Here is a 20,152-nt window from a genome sequence, read left to right on the forward strand (position 1 = left end):
GGCAACCGTTCAGTTTTGCAAATGGTTTGTTTATACCATGTTTCATAACGTCCGGATGTCGGACATTGTCCAGTCCAGCTGTCCACTAGCCATTCAAAACAAACCAATAACCGTCAGCGTGGTGCCTATTGGTTTGTTATTTCTCAAGTGATGGTGCGATGTATGACGATCCCTCTAAGGCCTATTGATACCAAACAGCGAGGGTCTTGCGCTGTTGCCAATACCAGGCATGCCAGTCATCTAGGTTGTGTGGACTATATGTATCGGTTCACAGCGGTATCTGGGGGGTGGTAGCGCCCGGCGCCGCGTCAGACAAAGAACAAATGGCGAGACCTCATGAACGCCGCGGGCAAAAATTGGAGGCTAGCACGGCGGTAAGTAATCGGTCGGCTGGCTCGGCACCAGGCGCGGCAGGATTTTATTTTTATTGATTTCGGACAGAGGGAACGGCAACGCTTTTGATCGCTCGCCGGATCGGCCAGGGTTCCCATCCTGTACGCCAGTGCGCGACGACTGTGCATTTCTTCTAATTAGCGATGCGTGGCGCTGCTGTGGTCACGAGCAACTCCACCTGCCGGATCGTAGCGTGGAAAATCGAGCCACAGGTGGCAGCGCACCTGCGATCCGATGGGTTCAGCTCCGGCCGCGTCTGCACCCGATTCGCGTAGGGAAGTCCTCAGAGCGCGCCTGACCTCCAGAAAGCATTCCTGGGTGGCATCGTAGCCCGCTTAGCTCCAATGAGTACATAGGTTATGGGCGCCATATGACCAACGTAGTCGGTGCGCCCGAAAGCCCAAATCATCATCATCATCCAATGAGTGTCAGGCTGAACCTAATACCCGGTGTTCACACAAGTGCATAATGCAATGTTTATATTTGTACACTGCGAGCACCCGGTAACAGTACGGTCCCAGCCGCGCGATGCCCCAGCCGCGCGATGCATCTTGCGCACGCGACGCGAGCCAACTCTCCTGTACCATGGCATCTGCAGCTGGAACAAGTATACAAATGAAACTGGTATTCACACTCCGTGTTAAAAACGATCATAAAGGCCCACAGCTTCCAGGCAAATTCATGTGCGCCCAGGTACCCTGCGAGCACGATACCAGAGCACCGCAGAAAGTCGGCAGACGCCGAGCTAGCTTCCGACGCGTGAGCAGCTCGTGCCAGCCGACCGGTTTTACGGGAGCACCAGTCAGCTCCAAGCCTTCCGCCGGAGCGGGGCGTCGACGGGCGTGCGGCCGCGCGCGTCGAGCATCCCCCACAGCGACGCGGGATCCTCGTCCGAGGCAGACGCGTCCGACTCGCCGGCGGAGCGCGTCTCTGCTTTCACCGGCAGTGCCGGTGCCGGCGCCGACCGCGGGACCTTGGCCGGCGGGCCGGCCGGCGCCGGCCGGCGCTGCTTCAGGCAGGCACGCAGGAGCGGCGCGGCCGCGGTGGCCCCGTGCGTGCACGGCTGGGGCGGTCGGTGGCAGCCGGCGCACGCGGACCCGTTCGGCTCCCGCAGCGCCCGCCACAGCATCGCGTCTAGCTTCGGGTAGTTCGGGCAGCGCAGTTTCAGCGTCTCGATGCTCGGCAGCGGGATCTTCATGTCGTTGCGCACGTACTCGAACATCTTGTTGGAGCAAAGCGAGCGCAGCGTCACGGCGCGGCGGAAGTCCTCCTCGCGCCACTGCACGCTGTTGCGCTTGAAGCCGTGCGACATGGCCCGTATCTGGGACGGCGTGAACACGCGCTCCACAGCCGTCTCCAGCTTCTCCAGGTGGTGGAGTCGCTCGGCCGTGATCGTGGCCATCACCTTCTTGCGGCCGCGCCGGCTGGGTTGGTGGGCAGGCGCGGTGGCGGCGGCGCGCGCCGTCAGGCGCAGGTGCTCGCCGCCGGTGCGCATCAGCTCCGCCTGCAGGCTGAGGTTCTGCAGGCGCAGCTGGTGCACCATATCGAGCGCCTCGCGCATGTTGGTCGGCGGCAGGATGGCATCGCGGGTGGGCGGCACCAGCGCGTCGAGCCGCTCGGTCAGGTCGCTGGGCGTGTCGTCACATTCGCGGCCGCGCATCACGAGCAGCGTGCGTCGGGACCAGGGCGACGGCGCCGCGGCCGACGCCGCTGGCCGCCGCCGCTCGCGCGGCCGCCGCGGCGCGCCCTCCTCGGACGCCAGCGAGTCGGAGTCTGAGCCAACGTCGGAGTCTGAGTCGGCCGACGGTGCCAAACGGGCGAGCTGCGCGCCCAGCTGCTCCCGGTACTGGGCCGTCATCTCGCGCACCATCCGGCGCCGCTGCAGCAGCTGGCGGGCCTGCAGGATTATGTGCAGACTCCCTGGCGGCCGCGAACACCACAGCGCCATCAGTCGAACGCAACTGAAGGTTCCCAAGGAACTATCACTTGTCCCTATGCCAAGGGGATATGATCGAGGACGGGTAGACCGAGGGTCATGCATTCAGACCCCACAGAGGGCTATCGTCCTGGTCAAACAATATGCATCGTAATCAGACGCGTATGGCCGCGAAGGTTTGAACTGGAACTGAACGGATGCAACATGGCAATGCCTGAACCCATGCAAAAGATCCCTCCACGACCCCGCTTGGGAAAAACTGCCGGACGCCACACCGTGTAATGAGCACGAGCAAAGTGTACGGGCCCGAACAAAGCCGATGACAGGGGTTGGACTCCAATGTAACACCACAGCTTGCCTATCCCAACCTGACATACTCCATAAGCACCCTACCCGGTCCTAAGGTGAAAGCGCAGCTGAACTTCAATTGCAATACACGAATTGTGTTAAGGCAAGTGTTGCATCCTGGCAGGCTATGGACAGAGAAAGTGTTGCAAACCATCAATACCTGGCCGCTCTGGCGAGGTGGCCACCGAAACGGACGCCAGCAAGCATCACTCTAGCCTCCATACTCACGAAGGCATTCCTCAAGCCTACATACTCACGAAGACACCACTCAAGCCTCCGTACTCACGAAGGCATCATTCAAATCCTCCACACTCACGAAGGCATCACTCAAGCCTCCATACTCACGAAGGCATCACTCAAGCCTCCACACTCACGAAGGCATCACTCAAGCCTCCACACTCACGAAGGCATCAGCTCAAGCCCCCACACTCACGAAGGCCTCACTCAAGCCTCAATACTCACTGTTGGGAGTGGGCAGCACCATATTCGACACAAAGTCTGCTTCCGTCGCTCCAGCGTCCTCTGGCCTGGGCCTGGCCTCCCCCATCGCTGCTCCCAGCTCCTCCGTCGTCACAAGCGGCCCGTCTGCATCCGACTCCTGTCCGGCCGTCTCCGCATCCGGCCCCTGTCCGGCAGTCTCTGCACCCGGCTCCCGTCCGGCAGTCTCTGCACCCAGCTCCTCTACTGTAGTCTCCAGCCCCGGCTCCTGTTTAATGGCGCTGGCTTCTATGAGCCCCTCATAAAGGCGCACCTCCTCACCCACAGCAGCTTGACAAAGGTCGCCCAGATCACGGACACTGACCATGCCGTCACTGTCCTCCTCCCCCTCCTCCTCCTCCTCGGCCTCCACCAGCAGGTCCGCCAGGGCCCGGTCGGCCGGGCCCACGCTCTGCGGCAGGGACCCCGAGCGCAATCGGGTGACCATCTCTAGCACGGGAGGGTGCACCTCCACCCGCGGCACGTCTGCAGCGGGCGCGGGCGACGACGCCGCGCCGGGAGCCGGAGCTGTGCCAGCATGGGACACCCGGATCACTTCGTGGTCTGTGCCTCGAAATTTTATATTTGAGCGCATGTTGTCACGTAGCGAACTCTGAAAACAAGATGATTAGAGTTAGGATGAGTGGCATCTCATAACACAATGTCATTCTAAGGGAGACCAAAGTTGCATCATGTAGAACTATCCATACAAGGAAAGATAACCAGGGCAGCCACCTGGCAGAGTGGCGACATGTAGTTTTTTCCAAACTGATACAAAGACCTCCTCTGTAGTGCCAGCAGGCGTCTTCATTGCTTTGTCAAATGTTTTTGGTACCTCAGCCTGTAGCACTTTGGGGTTGGTCGCGTAGGCACACACACAGACATACACACATACTGTATATTGTCGAAGATGAGTTTCATATTTTCGGCACCCTTGCTGGACAGCCTTGACCACGCGCCTGCAGGCAGGATACTTTCCACAAAATGCATGCATACTGCACCCCTTGCCAATTTCTTGGACCGGGTGTTTGGAGGAATACACAGGCGGGCCAAAGCAAGGCCGTGCCTTCGGGGGTGGGCCACTTGACCAGATACAAAAACAGACAGAATTCGATGGCTTCGTACTTGTAAAACACGACGCCGAATTCGCATCTAGTGGTTTCAAACTTTGCACGCGCCAAGACGAAGCCGAAGCCAGCAGTGTCGATCATAGGAATCGCGAAGAAAAAGCCAAACGAATCTTCTATAGAACGCGGCTTTGCGGAGCGAAATATTTCGCGTCGGCTAAAACTTTATGCGGTCAGAAAACATAAGGGTGTTGGGGAGTAATTCAGACAAGGCCAAGCACGAGATATGTTTTCTGCCTACTGTCCTCGCATATGTTAGCAACTTAACAACGTTTCGGACACTCATTCTCCGTCTGTCGTGTAGTTTTGATTGGTCTTGAAAATGGCCCGCTGACTTTGGGTTTTCAGCCATGTGTGACAAAGCCAGAGCCAGCCGGCCAAGGTCGAATGAGCCAAAGTCAGGGCCATGGCCAAAAACTTGCCCAAAGTTGAAGCCAAAGCTGATGACAGCAGCCGTTATGACAAAAGCCTAAAGCTGAAAATAAAACAAATCATTCAAAATGACTCATAGTCAAAGCCAAAGTCAAAGCCAGTCCTAGAAAATGGATGAAAGCCTAATCCAAATACACAGCCATTGCTTTGGTGATTGATGAGTACAAATCACACAAGATCAAAGTAGTGCTTTACCAGATCTTATCTAATTGACCTTTAAATATCCCTTGAATAGTGTTAATTGCAAATGGCTGCTGCATGTTCTGCAGATGTGTCGAGTTGATGGCAAATTGCTGCACTAGATTTCTGCTCTCCTTAGTAATGACATATTGTGTGGTGGTAGAATGGGTGGGGTGGGATGGGGTGGGGTGGGGACATCCAGGCTGGTCACAGGATGTGAGTTGAGTGCCATACTCTACCTGATGCTCAGCAATGAACTCTCAAGTGTCATAAGCAAATTACTGATTACATCCACATATAAAGAGAAACATACAGCAGCCAGGGCCAGAAACCCCTACAGCTTAACAACAGAGTGATGGGGTTTTGGACTGGGAGTTCACAGCACCCCCCCCCCCCCCTTCAGCAAGGTGAGCCAGCTCCTACAGCTTAACAACAGAGCCATGGGGTTTTAGGCCAAGAGTTCTCAGCACCCTTCCCTTCAACAAGGTGAGCCAGCTCTTACAGCTTTGACAGCAGAGCCATGGGGTTTTGGGCTGAGAGTTCCCAGCACCCCTCCCTTCAATGAGGTGAGCTAGCTGATGCACCAGAAGAACAGGTACTGTGGTTTTAATCAGTAGATCCAGCCAGACATATGCATGGTCACAGTGTGAAGAGAAGGAAGAAGTATGTGGGACTTTTGATAGCTACTTATTGAAATGACAGAATCTGTGCCTGAATATACTAATAAAACTATGAGTACTGCCATATGCACCTAACTGCCAATAGATGTGATGGGCTTATCCACATCCTATCATAATAATGTCCAGATAGGGTCCACCAAGCAATGTGAGATTCTGCCTGGAACACACAAATTCAGTCCAGGGCCCTCTCATACAAGTGGGCCAGCAATGCACAAAGTTCAGAGGATAGCCAAAAAAAATTTCCATGGGCAATGGCACATGAAATACTAGCACATGCTTTAGGTTGTCAACTTTCTCAGTGTGTTTGCCATGAAGACAGTTTTAGGTGATTCCATTGAGCAAAGCACTTCCAAATCAATGTGCAAAAAATCCACCAAATGGCCCAGATGCCTTCAGAAAATCAGTGAATCAGTGAACAGCTGAACATGACATTTGCAATGAACACACTCAGGCCAGGTCAGATTGAGCTGAACTCCTAAATTCTTATGACTGAAAAATGCTTTCTGAGGACATTTGCTACAACATACATTTGCTACACCATCATTCCTTGAAACATTGGATCCCATATGCTAAATTGGATGACAAAGCAGCACAAAACTCGGATCATTATGACTTGGAAAGTATGTACACTGAAATTGCTACCGCTATCACAGACATGTTCACAAAAACATGTTTCTTCACAGTCTGGCTTCCAAGACCTAGGAGCCTCCAGTGAAAGAGGAAGGGAAAAAAGTCAATGAAGGTCTCCTAGTTGCTTACTTACCATCCTGAACATATAGAATACATTTATCTCACCATCCCAACCATATTAAGCTAGGCAGACGCCTAGATAGATCTGGGACCTACCAGTGAACAGAAATACAGACCTCTGGTCAGATATTCAAGTGTGGGCAAGCAACACCTCTTAATTCATTTTGAGAGCACAGTCTATACATGGACTTACCTGGGTCAAATATGATGACACGTACTCCCGAAAATTCAAGCACAGCCGACGACAAGCCAATTGCTTATTGCAAGTTTATTTGCTTACTTATCCATCATGCGTCGGTTTTGTATGAAACGCGTCAAGTATTCAAACAATGTTGAACACAGACGGCTTGGATTTGCAGGCTGAGCGCAAATAAACCAATCATAGCTGGAAAATACGCTAAGAGCCAATACAGATGCCGAACACAGCCACTGATTTCTCAGTGGCATTTTGCATTGAACAGAACCAGCACTTTGCACGGACTGCTATGGTCGAGGTTTCACAATCGTTGTTGACACTTGGTGGAAACGATAGCAGTGGGAAGGGTGGCGACGCCCCCGTAGACAAAGTTTGGTCGACAATAAGTTATTGGTGGGGTGGAGATCGTTGGCCAGCCACTTACAGTTACAGGCGAGTCATATGTTTTAGTGAGGTAATCGTAAGAATTGGAGGAGGGATTGGCTGGAGTTCTTCACCATAAAAACAGCTAAATTTTGTCCAAGTTGGACAAAGCTAAGCTGAAACTTGCCGATGATCCTTAGATGCAAATTTTTTGTGGGTTCATTTTCTGTATGCAATGCCATGGGCCAAATGCTAATTTTCTGAGCTGCTTGGGATGCAGCTACACCCAATTTAACAGTAAATCTGGAGGAAATATGCCCTGGCATCACTCCTGTGTCACTGGCTATGCATGATATTTTGTGTCTCACATACCTACTACAGTTCTGCATACAATGAAAAGTACTGCTTCCTTTGTAATTAAGATGATGTGGAAGCCACTGGGCCTTTTTGTTGAGTCCTGCTTGGAAGTATGCATGCCTTTCTATTCTGGGAAACCAGCAAGGTAATTTTTGTAACTCACCAAATTAAATGTTGCACAAAGTGCTTTCAAAAATCATTCAGTGCCTGACACATTGTCTTGATTCACCCCCCTAAAATGACATGGAGTGGAAAATGTGTGACCCAACATTCCCTGTCCATTGACATGGCAGATGAAATGGTTACTAGTTTGATTTGCAGTATTATGCAAAAGTTGTGTCTGAATGGCCTGCATTCTTTAAGTATGCAAGGGCTTCCTGTTCCATAAGAGATCTCACTTATCACACAGTTGTGCACTGTATGTGTTGGTTTAACCTCCCCTTATGGACCCATCTGCTAACACCACCTGGCCACTGTGCCGAGCAGTGGTTGTATGGGGCCGCGCCGATGGACCCCAGTCTGATCCGGAGACTGCAGCGGCTGCACGTGCTGCGCGCCTCCGTGGCGCCGACGCCGCCGACCGGGCAGCACGAGCGCGGCCGGCGCAGCATGGAGGCGCTCGTGCGCGACCTCAGCCACGCGCTAGAGGAGAGCTCGTCCTCATCGCACCGCCGGCGGCGCGGCTGGCGGCGCCGCTCCCGCTCCGCCGGCAACCTGACGGGCGCACCGCGTGAGTGTCAGAGCTCCGTCGTCCCCCCTCGCTTCAGAAGACCGACTCTCGTGACTCCTTACATTCTCAGAGTAACGACGTCGATATCGTGTTCAGTGACCGATTCCTAAGTTGTCTCAACAGTTCCCATTTTTTTCAAGATGGACAGTGAGCTTCCAAAGATTCTCGCCACATGGTGTGGTTGGCAACGCCTTTTTGTCGATGGGATCGTTTCATCATGCAATCTATAGTGAAACTTACGTGATTCGCCGTCTGCTATTCCTCTTCGGCGGGCTGTGGCTCGTCGTCTGCTATTGTCCGGTGGCCGGCGCCGCGACTGACGCAAGCGGCCGCCCGGCAGCCCGCACCTACAGCGAGGACTCTGGCAGCAGCGTCGGCGAGGCACACCTTTCTACCGAGCGGCAGATCTCCAGCGTGCAAGTGGTGAGCGCCCCCCGCCCCGCAGCGCCGCCGCCGGCCGTCGTGCTGCATGCAATTGTGGCCAGCTGTCTCCCACGTAGCACGACCTCGTCCTCGGCCGGCGATGGTCACCTCGCACCCGTGGGTGATTGAGCCGTTTTGCAAATGACTGCCGGTAGTTGGAACTGGTGTCTGCTAGCATTATCGTAAAGGCATCTCATGCCGTCCTTTGTCGGACATGTCTGCCGCTGCATCGCACCTGCCATTTCTCCGTCGTACATTTCTCCAATATTGATTGACCTTGGTTGAGGAACGGATAGAGGTTATTCCGAAGGCTAGGATTTAGCCAAAGAAAACAAACAGACAAACAAGCTGGCGGAAACGCTGTCTTTTAACACGTCTCCACTAGCTGAGAAGCGTCAAGTCTGTAAGCTGGACAGCCACGGAACATGGCAGCGCCGCAGCACGCGATTTGCCCGCGCCGGCCCCGTCACCGATCAGCTGGCAGCGTGCCTCCCGGCCTCCCCGGTCCCCGGCCCCGGCCCTCGGCCCCCGGCCCCCGGCCCCCGGCCCCCGGCCCCCGGCCCCGGCCCCCGGCCCCCGGCCCCCGGCCCCCGGCCCCCGGCCCCCGGCCCCGGCCCCCGGCCCCCGGCCCCCGGCCCCGGCCCCCGGCCTGGCCCGGCCCGGCCCCGGCCCCGGCCCCGGCCCCGGCCCCGGCCCCGGCCCCGGCCCCGGCCCCGGCCCCGGCCCTCGGCCCTGGCCCCGGACCGGAGACCACCTGTGACGCAACGTGCGCGTGCGCCCGGCCGCAGAGCGACTCGGACGAGATGGTGAGCAGCGCCGGCATCCTGTCACACAGCCGGCGCAGCCAGCGGCACCGGCTGGCGGCCGCCGCCGGTCTCGCCGGACCCATGGCCGAGTCGGACTCCGTCAACGAGAACTTCTCGCCGGCCCGGCTCCAGAGACGGTCGGTCGAGGCGCGGGCTGACGTGGCAGGGAGCTCCGGTCGCTGGAGCCGGGTGGCGCGCGGTGTGACCGTGGAGTGCCTCGGGCGTTTTGCAGGCGCCGGTAATGATGCGGTCTGATGCTGTAGAGACTGGCGGAAGACTGTAACTCGCGCAGTGTCTACGGTTCGAACTCGAGCTTTTAGGGGCTGGTAGTGGCACGAACCAATGTCAGGACGAACCGGGAATAGTTAGTCGGCCTTCATAGTGGCAAATATTTGCGAGCAGCGACTGCGGTGTCACAGAGCAAGTTATTCTGCTCTGTGTATGCCTACATGTGTCATACGCCTGCTTGGATTGAATGGTCTTGTCATGAGGAAAGGTGGGAAGGTGGGTCACTTGAAATTGTTTTTGGCCTGGTGGTTAGTCTCCAGCACACTCATTGTCGTGGTCGCGGGACTAGGAACGATATGTCACCGTTCTGAGAGAGAGAAAGTGCTGTGCGGGAGGGAGAGGGTGGGTGGGCATGTTGCCAGGCTGCCCTCGCCAAAGCTGCCGTGCCTGGCATGCCCGCAAACAATACCGTTCTCTGTCATTCCTCGTGGCCGCTCGTGGCTGTCACCCTGACGTTGCGGCTAGCCGAGCCGGCCGCACTGCGCGCCTATGACGCCATCTTTCGGCAGGAAGCGGAAGCTGAAGCGCATGGCGCTGGACGGCGAGCTCTCGCAGCCGTCAACGTCGGTCGGACTTCCACCTGGCTCCGTGTCAGAGCTGCGTAGGAAGCGCTCTAAGATGCAGGACGGGTACGGAGAGGGCAGGTGAGTCGATCTGACCTGACCTGATCCGACCCGACCCGACCCGACCCGACCCGACCATACATGACCTGATCTGGCCTGCCCAGCCCAATTAGAAGCCTGCTGACCCGTCCGACAGGCGTCCCGTCCCCAGGAAGACGAGCGGAACCTCGGCCACGTTCAGCGGCGGTCGCCACCGCGGTGCGAGTAGCCCGGCCCGCATCGCTACGCTACACGAGCGCTGTAAAGCATGCAGCTGGTGTAATAGCTTGCGTGCCTTTGCTGACATCTGGCGGCCGACCGGTACGATTATGCCGCTGGCTATGTCCGGTACGATTATGCCGTGGTATGACGCCTGAGGTCCTGTCGTTGATTTGCCGTCCGTGCAGTTTTCCTGAGGTGTCTTGCCGACTTGAGCTGCTGCGCAGGCCTGTCGCCGGTTTGTTGTGGTGGTGAGCTGCCCCCCCCCCCCCCCCCGTCTGACGCGGCGGCCTCCGGGACCGCTCCAGGTACGCCGGTGTGATGCTGGGCAAGCGCCGGTGCGACCGCAAGGAGGCCGGCTCAATGTTCCCGCCGCCGCGACCCGGCCAGGGCGACGAGGAGATGGAGTGCAGCGATCTGGACCGGCTGCACAGGTGAGGGTGTCTGTCCCGCCCCCCCCCCCCCTCCCCCGCTGGAGGAGGGTACAGAGCTCCAACTGGCGACCACAGGCGTATGGTAGGTAGTGTGCGTCGTGCTCACTGCCAGCGGTGCGGTGTTTGGTGTGTTCGGACCGGTGTTCGGTGTGTTGGGTCCGGTGTTTGGTGTGTTTGGTTCGGTGGTTCGGTGTCAATGGCTCAACCGTTGGGTGGTTTTGAATCTTAGATCCGATCTAGAAATGCAGCACACGTCGTAAATAGTCCATTGACCCTAGCACGAGTCTCCCGAAGGTGTGACCCGTTCGTCCAGTGGCATGGCCTCTGTGATCTGTGCGTCCAATGACACGACCTCTGTGACCTGTGTGTGCAGTGACCTGACTACTGACCTGTGCATCCAGTGACCTGACCTCTGTGACCTGTGTGTGCAGTGACCTGACTACTGACCTGTGCATCCAGTGACCTGACCTCTGTGACCTGTGTGTGCAGTGACCTGACTACTGACCTGTGCATCCAGTGACCTGGCCTCTGTGACCTGTGTGTGCAGTGACCTGACTACTGACCTGTGCATCCAGTGACCTGGCCTCTGTGACCTGTGTGTACAGTGACCTGATATCTTACCTGCGCATCCAGTGACCTGGCCTCTGTGACCTGTGTGTACAGTGACCTGACTACTGACCTGTGCATCCAGTGACCTGGCCTCTGTGACCTGTGTGTGCAGTGACCTGACTACTGACCTGTGCATCCAGTGACCTGGCCTCTGTGACCTGTGTGTGCAGTGACCTGACTACTGACCTGTGCATCCAGTGACCTGGCCTCTGTGACCTGTGTGTACAGTGACCTGACTACTGACCTGTGCATCCAGTGACCTGGCCTCTGTGACCTGTGTGTGCAGTGACCTGATATCTGACCTGTGCATCCAGTGACCTGGCCTCTGTGACCTGTGTGTGCAGTGACCTGATATCTTACCTGTGCATCCAGTGACCTGGCCTCTGTGACCTGTGTGTGCAGTGACCTGATATCTGACCTGTGCATCCAGTGACCTGACCTCTGTGACCTGTGTGTGCAGTGACCTGATGAGCAGCAGCAGCCTGAGCTCGGGGGGCGAGTCGGACGGCCTGGACGACCCGGGCGTGTACACCAACGACGAGGGGCGCGAGGGCGACGACGAGCAGTCGGACTGGTACCACGAGCCGGCCGACGAGCCGACCGAACGCGCTGCCAGCCGACGGCCGGTGGCCAAGGTCAGGCGCCGAAGCGGCGCCGCCGGCGTCACCAGCGGCCCGCCCGCTGCCGACCGCCTCGCGGCCGCGGAGCGGGAGGGACTGAGGTCGAGGGGGGACAGGGTCGGGAGAGACGCGGGTGTTATGCCACTGCCGTTTGTCAGCGCCGGCCCGGCGTCTTCCTCTGCGTGTACATAGAATCGATCGTCGAGAAGTCTGGGGCCAGGGACTCTGTTTCCGATGGCGGCAGGGCTGGGAGAGTCGCCGCCTTCACTCACGACTTTGGTCGGGACCAGCTGGAAATTAGGCGATCCAACTACGATGGTCCACAATGGCGCTTTGCGTGAAAGGATCATGACTTCAAGCCGGCTTCATGTGCAGGTCGTCCTCTATACAATGCTCGTCCTTTGCCTACGTGGAGGCGACTGTGGTGGCGACCGTCGGTGTCTGTGCATTGTGCGGAAGCCGCGCCGCTGTGTTGGGCGGGCGCCACTCGGCTGTGCTGTGCTGTGCGGACGCCGTGCCGATGTGCTGTGCTGCTGTGCTGTGCGGACGCCGTGCCGATGTGCTGTGCCGTTGTGCTGTGCGGACGCTGTGAGAGTGTGCCGTGACGGCGGGATGGGTGTGCTCGGCAGCCGAGCCGTGAGATCCGAGCCGGCCGGCGCCGGCTGCGGGACCGACGACCGGCCTTCTCCATCGTCTCCTCCCTCAACGACCGCGTGGCCGCCTTTCTCCAGGTCAGTCTCGCACTACATCACGGCCGCTCGCGGACGGGCCGCCAGCAGCGATGCAGAGCTCTGCAAGCTGCTCTATACGAGGACGACAGGGCATGTGTCTAAAGGCCACAATGTATCTTCATTGAGGACAAACACCCCTTTGAAGTTGAGGTATGATGCTGTTAGTTTTCCTGTCCCGATTGGCAAAATATTGCAGAGCAGGGCACAGAGTGTTGTGTGCTGTGTAGCGTAAGGCATTTTCTCATTGCTCCAACTCTGCTGGCTCGTGACTGATGAGCGCCTGATCGGCATTGTACATTCTTGTGCGTGTGCCCTGTACGCGTTGCCTGGCGTGCTGGTGTCGTGCCTGTCGGCTTTGTGGTGTACTGGTGCCGCGTGCAGTGCTGACCTAGCCCGTCGCTAGGACCCGCTGCAGACGGAGGTGCGGCTGCAGACGGGCGGCGGCAAGGCCGAGGAGGACCAGCTCGGCCACCTGGCCAGCCTGTACTCGCTGCGCGTGCGGCGTGACGCGCCCGGCACCTTCTCCGCCATGAAGACCGGGTGAGTGACGCGGAGGCGGCTGGCAGACGTTTTAAGGATCACACTGAGCCAGTAGGTCAACCGTATACTTTATGTAGTTCAGGTGCTATCGCCTTCGGTAGTGCGTAGTGGAAACGGATGCATGGTGGAAACGGAGTTAATATTTCGTTAGAATGTCTTGTGTCAACTTGGATAAAGTCTTTATGGTGCCTTCCAGCTGGACGGTTAGCAGGCTTTCCTGTCTTTTCACAATTCGCATTTTTCGCACTGCTGCCGCCAGCCAGCAAAGCGAGACCGTAGCGCTTTCGCTGGCCGCCAGCTGGTGTCTCACATGCTGACGCCCCGTTCGCCGGCAGGATGACGACACGCGGCGTGCGCGTGGACCCGTCGCAGGGGGCCGGCGGCTCGGGCGACTCCAAGCGGCGGCGGCGGGCGGTGCCGGCGCCGGACGCGGCCGGCGCCGGCGGTGACACCTTCTGCGTGCCGTCAGTGCCCTGGCTGACAGCCGTGCCGCCCACCATCGTGGAGACGTCGCTGGACGGCGCGCCGGCCGCGTCCGGCAGCCGACCCACCAGCGGCGACGGCCACACGCCCGTGCCGGAGTCCTCGAGCCCGCAGACCACCGAGGAGCCGCTCTCGCCCATGAACGACGCCGAGTAGGCCGGAGCAGCGACCGTCAGCCAGACCGAAGGGAAGAGGCGGCTGCGGGACGGCCGCCGCTCGGCGTCCGCGCCGGCTGAGAATGGCACTGTGGAGTGCGGAGTGCAGATCGGGCGTCCGTGAAGCGCGTGATCGGATGCGCCGCGTGAACTATAGGCGCTCGTGGTTGTTAGTAGTCAAGCAGCCGTCGGGAGACGGTTCCGAAACAATACTCGTGAAGGTTTCAACAGACAACTTGGATACGTGACGTATGCAGCCAGCCCCGAAGTTCAAAGCGTGTTGATTGTCCAAGAGTGTGACCCCGCAACGTTCCTAATCTCTCCGGTTTGTCGGCGCCCACCGTCGGCAGCACTGGCGCCGCGGCCCCCGTATCGCACATCCGCGACGTGTCGTCTGATTCCGGGCAGCTGGATGCGGGCCTGCCGCCGACTGCGCTCGGTGCCAGACGCTGACTCGTGTTATCGCCGTGCCGCGCGGCACTCGGCGCCCGCCGTCCGTTCCGACCCGGCGGTGACTCGCTCTGACCCGGCGTCGCAAACCTTGCTCCGCCGTCGGACACCGCGGCGGCGTATTTGCGAACATCTGTATTCATTAAAATCAAGCCAAGCCAATCGATCGTCTCTCACAATCAGTAAGACCTCAGCTCACGAGGGCGGTCGGTGCCGCGCCATCCGGGCGGCGCGCCTGTCCTCGCCGCCGGTCGGCCGGCGTCGGCCGGTGCACGCGCACGCAGTGCGGGTGCGTGGCTGAGCCCGTCACAGCTCCGGCCGTCACTCACTCGCTCACTCGCGCGCCCAGCGGCCACCGTGTTCCCTGAGGCGGCGGGCGGGCCGCTCACGGCTCGGCCGGCGGCTCCTCGCCGTTGGTTTGCAGCGGTGCCGCCGCCGCCGCCGCCACCCCGCCCTCGGCCGCTGCTGCGGCCGCGGCTGCAGCCGCCGCCGACGCCGCACACTTGACCTTCTCGATGACGCCCGCGGCGCCAGCCTCGGCCAGGTCGTGGATAGCGTTAAGGCCGGCGGCGGGCCGCGCGCTGGGCGACAGGCCGACGGTGGGCTTCTCGTGTGGCGCCGCGCCGGCCGCCGCGGCCGCCGCCGGCGGAGGGGCGACGTCCGGCTCCAGCACGCCCTCCAGGCCGGCCGGCGGCCGCAGCTTCTTCAGCTCCTCTTGCAGGGCCGTGTAGTGCGTCTGCAGCACGGGGGCGAGACGTGAGGGGCACAGGGCAACGCAGGATGTGCAGCACTCAACGTGATCACTCGGCTACAACTAGCGAGGGGCCCTGATACGGCCTCCACGCATCATGCATATATCTTGACTTCAAACCGGGCCAGTGACGGCAGTCGCGGTGGACGGGCCAGCGCTGCGGAACCTCGTTCGACCCCATCTGACAGGATTGCACCAGACTTAGTCCAAATCTATCACATATAGCGCACACTCGACCGCAAGGACAGCATTCTACTAGTCCTTTGTTCTGAACCGTTCGAAGAGAACAGCGTGGCCTTCCCAACCCTTCACGGCGGCCAGGTTACGCGAGCCACGGCAGCAGGCCAGCGTGCGATCAACGGCCGGGTCCCGCTCTGACGCCGCCGCCCGCTCACCTTGAGGGCCTGCAGGGAGACGTGCAGCGTCTTGGAGGCGCGTCGGTCGGACGCGTAGCCTTCCATCTCGGTGATCCAGCCCTGGATCTGGTCCAGAATCTCGCGCCGCTTCAGGTAGAAGTGTTTCTCGATCACCTGAAACGCGGCGGCCGAGGTTTGCTGAGACGGAGCCGGCGCAGCCCGACAGCGCCGGCACGTACGGCTGGCTGACGCCCGCCGCTTCAGCGTGGGCCCCGCCTGCGGGCAGTCGGTCTCCACTTTTGCCATGCGCTGCGATGGCTCAAGCACCACTGGGCACTCCCGTTCGATCCCCAGTTCCCAGCCACATCGCTAGCCAACGTCATTCTGAAAGCCCAACGGTGTGCACGGGAACCAAAAAAAGGGGCGCCGCCCACCGAAACCCGCAAAACGAAACCCTCCAGAAGTCGAATTTTACTACGCATTGCAACACGCGTAGGTCAAGAGATGCTGCAAACCAGCAGCGCACACGGAGACGTGGCTGGGCCGGGTTGCGCCGCGCTAGCCGCCGCCACCGAGCCGGGGCCCGGGTGCGCCGCTCTCACCTCCTTGAAGCAGGGGCAGGGTTTGCGGATCTGCTCGAGCATGGCCCAGCGCACGGTGGCCTGTCGTATGTTGGCGTCGTACTCGCGGCTGCTCTGTGTGCCACTGGGCGTGCCGCGCGAGCGCTCGTAGCCCGGCTCGTTGAAGTACGGCTCCGACACGAGGATCAGCGACTGGATCGACACCAGCACCTGGCGGCCGCGCGCCCAACTAACGTCAACGGCCCGCCACGCAGCGCTGACCAACAACAGCATGTGCTCATACCCGCTCATCGGCTCTTGCAGACAGACAGACGGCGGGAGTCATGCGCATTGCCGAGATGCGTTTCCTTTTCGATGCGCGCTGTTCCACGGAGAGCCACGGACACCACAAGCGGGGTCGCCGCGCCTCGCCAGCACCGTCGAACGCAGCGACCCCACAGGCGAGGCCAGGCGCCCTGCCGCGGGGCCGACCCTCGACGGAGGGCGGCGCTCACCTGGAGGAAGCTGGAGGTCTGTGGGCTCCACTTCTCCTCGGGCCGACCGTGCCAGGTGTTCAGCACCGACAAGCACACCTTGCCGTCGTTGTAGAGGTTGGGGTTGAACCTGCCGCGGACCGGGCGAGACAGCGGGTCACCTCACCGACTCACACGCGGCGAATGGGAGATGGGGGGGGGGGGGGGGGGAATGAAGACACCCGCGGAGCGCTACCTGAAGAGTGTTTTCACAACAAACGAGGGGCTGGGCAAGGTCGACTCACTGCACAGGTGTCGCAAAACCGACGGGCGACATCAGCTGCCATTAAACCTCCCCGGAACAGCGTGACACCCTGCCACAGGGCCAGTCCCTTCGGTCCCGCACCAGGTCGCGGACCGTCATGCCCGCGACCGCGCCCGCACCGGCCCGGCAGGAGCGCGGCAGCCGTCCGCCGCCGGTGCCGGACCGCCACTGCGGTACGGCGCCCGCTGACCCGCCGCACGAGCCGTCCGCCGCTGGTGCCGGACCGCCACTGCGGTACGGCGCCCGCTAACCCGCCGCTCGAGCCGACCGCCGCCACTCACCGGACAGTGTTGCGGCCGGTCGTGTCCAGGTTGATGAGCATGGGCGCGTTGGGGTAGTCGTACGGGAAGTAGACGTCGAAGAGGAAGCAGCCGTTGGAGTAGGGCGTGTCGGCGGGCGCCGTGATGAGCACCTTCATCAGATCCAGCCGGCCCAGGTCGACCCGCACGAACACCGAGCTATTGAAGCTCAGCGGCAGGCTGGTGGACAGCGTCACCGTCTCCTGCGCCAGCCGCTTCATCCTGCCGGGCGCCGACACAGCACGGCGAGCCGTGTCAGGGTGCGAGCCGCGCGGCGCGGCGCCGCACGCCGCCGACGCCCGGGCGCCGGCGCCGTGCTGGCGTCTCAAGACAGGGCCCCGCCGTTTAACGGCATGGACCACGTTGGAACAATGAACTGACGTCGCGGCCGCACACCGCGATGTCCAGGCCTGAGGCGCGGATATCTAGTAATCTCTGGGCTTTGACGCCGCCGTCACATCTACGCGTTTCACGTCGCCCGCCCTCGCGCCCGCTGGAGTGGGGGTGATGAAGCCCGTGTCCGGCAACCGGACTCGAGCCTCCACCACCCGACCTTCCGCACACGGTCGTCAGACAAACAACGCGGCGGGCACCGCGTCTCAGACCCCGACGTGTGCGTCACCGGACGGCAGCTGAACAGGTGTAACCGCCCGCCGCGTGACACAGTGCTAGCCTCTGTCCGCTCCCTCGACAGCCGACACATCCCGCTCCTTAACAGCAACCATATGAAACATTCGAGGCACCAAGCTGAAAAATCACCACGCAGCGATTCCGTGATGAGACGCATATGGCACATGGAAACGGCCGCCGGGTCCAGACCGAGCCGACCGCTGAGAGCGCCCCTCCCCTCGCCGTCGCATCCTCCCCCTCCCCAGCCGGGAGGGGCGGCGTACCTGGCCGGGTGGGAGCGCTCGCCGGCGGCGCGCATCGTCGACTCGAAGTGATGCGCCACCACGAAACGCGTGCCACCGTTCGGGTTCTCCACGATCATCTCGTGCGTGTCTGAAAAGTGTCGGCACCCCGGCTGTCACGGCACGGCAGGCGCACCGCTGCGTGCCACCCCGGCCCACACATTCTGACAACTTCGCTTCGGAACTCCCGCGATTCGATTACACCGGCCATTCACGGGCCCCGAACGCCTCCTCTCAGCAGGGCGGCACGTACCGAACTGGAGCTCCTTCATGGTCTCGAGGTAGACGTGCTGCAGCGAGCGGGCGGCGCCGGGCGCGGCGGCCGCCGGCTCGGCGCCGTCCGTCAGCGCCGCGGCCGGTCCGGGCGCCGCCGCGGCCGACTCCACCAGCCGCGACGTGTCCTGGATCGTGGCCAGCAGCCGCGCCAGGCCGCCGTCCTCGTCCTCCTTCGGCCAGCCCGACTTGGCCGGCTTGTCCGACTTGCGCGACTTGCTGGAGCTGCGGCGGCGGCGGCGGCGGCACTGGTCAGTGCGGGCCACACGCACGGCTCGGCGGCGGGCCACACGGGCCTGCAGACTGAGCGTGGCACACACACACATTCACCGGGCAGATGACGCCTCATCCGACATCCGATGGAAAGTCCAGGAATCGCAAGCATTGTCCCATTCTTTACGGCCGCCAGAAAACCCACTAAAGAAGCAGGAAACTTGCGAGGTAGCGTTTAACTCCTGCGACCCTTCCCACCTGACCCTCCAAAACTTACATTCCCGACATCCCCTTAAAAACCCACCGCCAAACCCGCTCACGCTGCTCAGCCCCGGCGGCCGCCGACTCACTGCAGGTGCGAGGTGTAGGTGTCCACCACCTGGCGCATGTTGGCCAGCAGCGGCGCCACCTGAGCGAGCAAGGGCGCCAGCTGGCGGCTGGCGGTGAAGGCGCGCAGCAGGCGCAGCACGGCCCCGTACAGCGGCACGTGGCGCGCCATGTCCAGCACCGAGTCGTTCCGCAGGTACGAGCACACGGCCGTGAGGATGTTGGACTCGCGGATGCGCTCGGCCAGGCCCTCGGGCAGCAGGTCTGCCTGCTCGCCCTCCGGGCCGGAGGAGGCGCCGGCGCCGCCGCCGCTGACAGCCGCGTCGCCCGGGTTGATGTAGCTAGGCCAGCGTCTGTGGACGGGGTCGCCGCGCGTCGTGAGGCAGCGGCGGCGCGCCGCGAGCGACGCCGCACGCGGACCGCGGACACCGCCGCACAGCATCCACCACGGCGAACCGCGATACAGCGCCTCGCCGAACGACGCATACAGGGTAGGCTGCGGCGCGACGACGCGCCACCTCGCAACAGCCGGATCGTTGGCTCTCTGTACGACAATCATTCCGCACGCCGTCACTACGGTCTTCTCGCCCTCGCCGCCACCTACCCCACCACGCCACACTCACAGAGCCCTCACCAGCCCGACACTCCCGCGAGCGGCCCTGCCAGCCCGCGGGGGCGATCCCCCCAGGCAGCCCGCGGGCGGCGATCCCCCCCCCCCCCCCGCGCCGGCACCTGTATTAGCCAGGTGACGTGCTCCTCCTCCGACTTCTGCTTGAGCATGGCCTGCTCGACGTTCCACTTCTGCGAGGTGCTGCCGGTGCCGAAGCCGGTGCCCTTGGCCCAGTACTGGTGTGAGCGCTCCTCGCCAGTGCGCTGCGACTGCGACTCGGACAGCAGCTGGTTGCGCGTGGTGGCCAGGATCAGCTGCGGACGGACGGACAGGCGTCAATCCTTAGTCAGCGGCCGTCGCCCCACGCGCAGCGAACGGGAGCTGGAGCGGCAGGCCTGGCGTTAGCCGGCCCCCAGATGCGACGTTGGCTGATGCCCAGCTGTACCGCGGCGCCTCAACTGGAGCTTCAAGCCTGGCTCCATTAGTGTCTGGGTCAATAGGATCAATATGAGGGCCAATAAGGGAAACTAAAAATTCTTCTAAAAAGCCTTCCAGATGTTGCACAGCTGACATGCTAAGGCCAAGTCACAGCAAACGTACAGTGCGACCGGAGCTCACTCCTTCGCAACGGGCTTCCAAACCTCAGTCCAATTTCCGCTCGCAGCAGCACCCAAGGTATCGGAAGAACACCAGTTGTCCAGCCGTCGCTGGTCAAAACGACGAAC

At 60.7% G+C, this 20,152-nt stretch overlaps 3 protein-coding genes across 3 annotated transcripts in view; 1 reads left to right on the forward strand and 2 right to left on the reverse strand.

Moving 5' to 3' along the window:
• Nucleotides 1-1,072: 1,072 nt before the first annotated feature.
• LOC119094551 (uncharacterized) lies at nt 1,073-6,507 on the reverse strand. Its single transcript, XM_037217611.1, has 6 exons — nt 6,440-6,507; nt 3,140-3,767; nt 2,124-2,313; nt 1,866-2,021; nt 1,485-1,817; nt 1,073-1,091 (listed from the first exon to the last, which is right to left on the reverse strand). The coding sequence occupies exons 2-6, from the start codon at nt 3,747-3,749 to the stop codon at nt 1,073-1,075; spliced, it is 1,308 nt and encodes a 435-aa protein (XP_037073506.1). The 5' UTR covers nt 3,750-3,767; nt 6,440-6,507.
• Nucleotides 6,508-6,854: 347 nt separating this feature from the next.
• Nucleotides 6,855-13,880, forward strand: LOC119094552 (G patch domain-containing protein 2-like). Its single transcript, XM_037217613.1, has 11 exons — nt 6,855-6,951; nt 7,726-7,969; nt 8,310-8,392; nt 9,181-9,335; nt 9,996-10,130; nt 10,616-10,741; nt 11,811-11,985; nt 12,600-12,701; nt 13,105-13,241; nt 13,577-13,616; nt 13,839-13,880. The coding sequence occupies exons 2-11, from the start codon at nt 7,747-7,749 to the stop codon at nt 13,878-13,880; spliced, it is 1,218 nt and encodes a 405-aa protein (XP_037073508.1). The 5' UTR covers nt 6,855-6,951; nt 7,726-7,746.
• Nucleotides 13,738-20,152, reverse strand: part of Bruce (BIR repeat containing ubiquitin-conjugating enzyme) — a 49,522-nt gene continuing 43,107 nt past the window's right edge. The window contains 9 exon segments of the mRNA XM_037217614.1: nt 13,738-15,065; nt 15,476-15,610; nt 16,039-16,227; nt 16,512-16,620; nt 17,076-17,315; nt 17,987-18,095; nt 18,258-18,502; nt 18,841-19,313; nt 19,550-19,741. Of these exon segments, the coding sequence (XP_037073509.1) occupies nt 14,715-15,065; nt 15,476-15,610; nt 16,039-16,227; nt 16,512-16,620; nt 17,076-17,315; nt 17,987-18,095; nt 18,258-18,502; nt 18,841-19,313; nt 19,550-19,741 (2,043 nt within the window). The 3' untranslated portion in view covers nt 13,738-14,714.

Source organism: Pollicipes pollicipes, unplaced genomic scaffold, assembly GCF_011947565.3.
Source record: "Pollicipes pollicipes isolate AB1234 unplaced genomic scaffold, Ppol_2.1 Scaffold_4002;HRSCAF=4701_pilon_pilon_pilon, whole genome shotgun sequence".
Lineage (NCBI taxonomy): Eukaryota > Metazoa > Arthropoda > Thecostraca > Pollicipedomorpha > Pollicipedidae > Pollicipes > Pollicipes pollicipes.

Bases quoted from the DNA above. Each gene is read 5' to 3' on its own strand.
- LOC119094552 (XM_037217613.1), top strand. From the start codon at position 7,747: ATGGACCCCAGTCTGATCCGGAGACTGCAGCGGCTGCACGTGCTGCGC. The intron at 13,242-13,576 runs GTGAGTGACGCG...GTTCGCCGGCAG, and splicing joins TTCTCCGCCATGAAGACCGG to GATGACGACACGCGGCGTGC. The intron at 13,617-13,838 runs GCCGGCGGCTCG...TCGAGCCCGCAG, and splicing joins GCGTGGACCCGTCGCAGGGG to ACCACCGAGGAGCCGCTCTC.
- LOC119094551 (XM_037217611.1), bottom strand. From the start codon at position 3,749: ATGCGCTCAAATATAAAATTTCGAGGCACAGACCACGAAGTGATCCGG. The intron at 2,314-3,139 runs GTGAGTATTGAG...CGCGGCCGCCAG, and splicing joins GGTGCTGCCCACTCCCAACA to GGAGTCTGCACATAATCCTG. The intron at 2,022-2,123 runs GCGCGAGCGGCG...CGACACGCCCAG, and splicing joins GAGGGCGCGCCGCGGCGGCC to CGACCTGACCGAGCGGCTCG.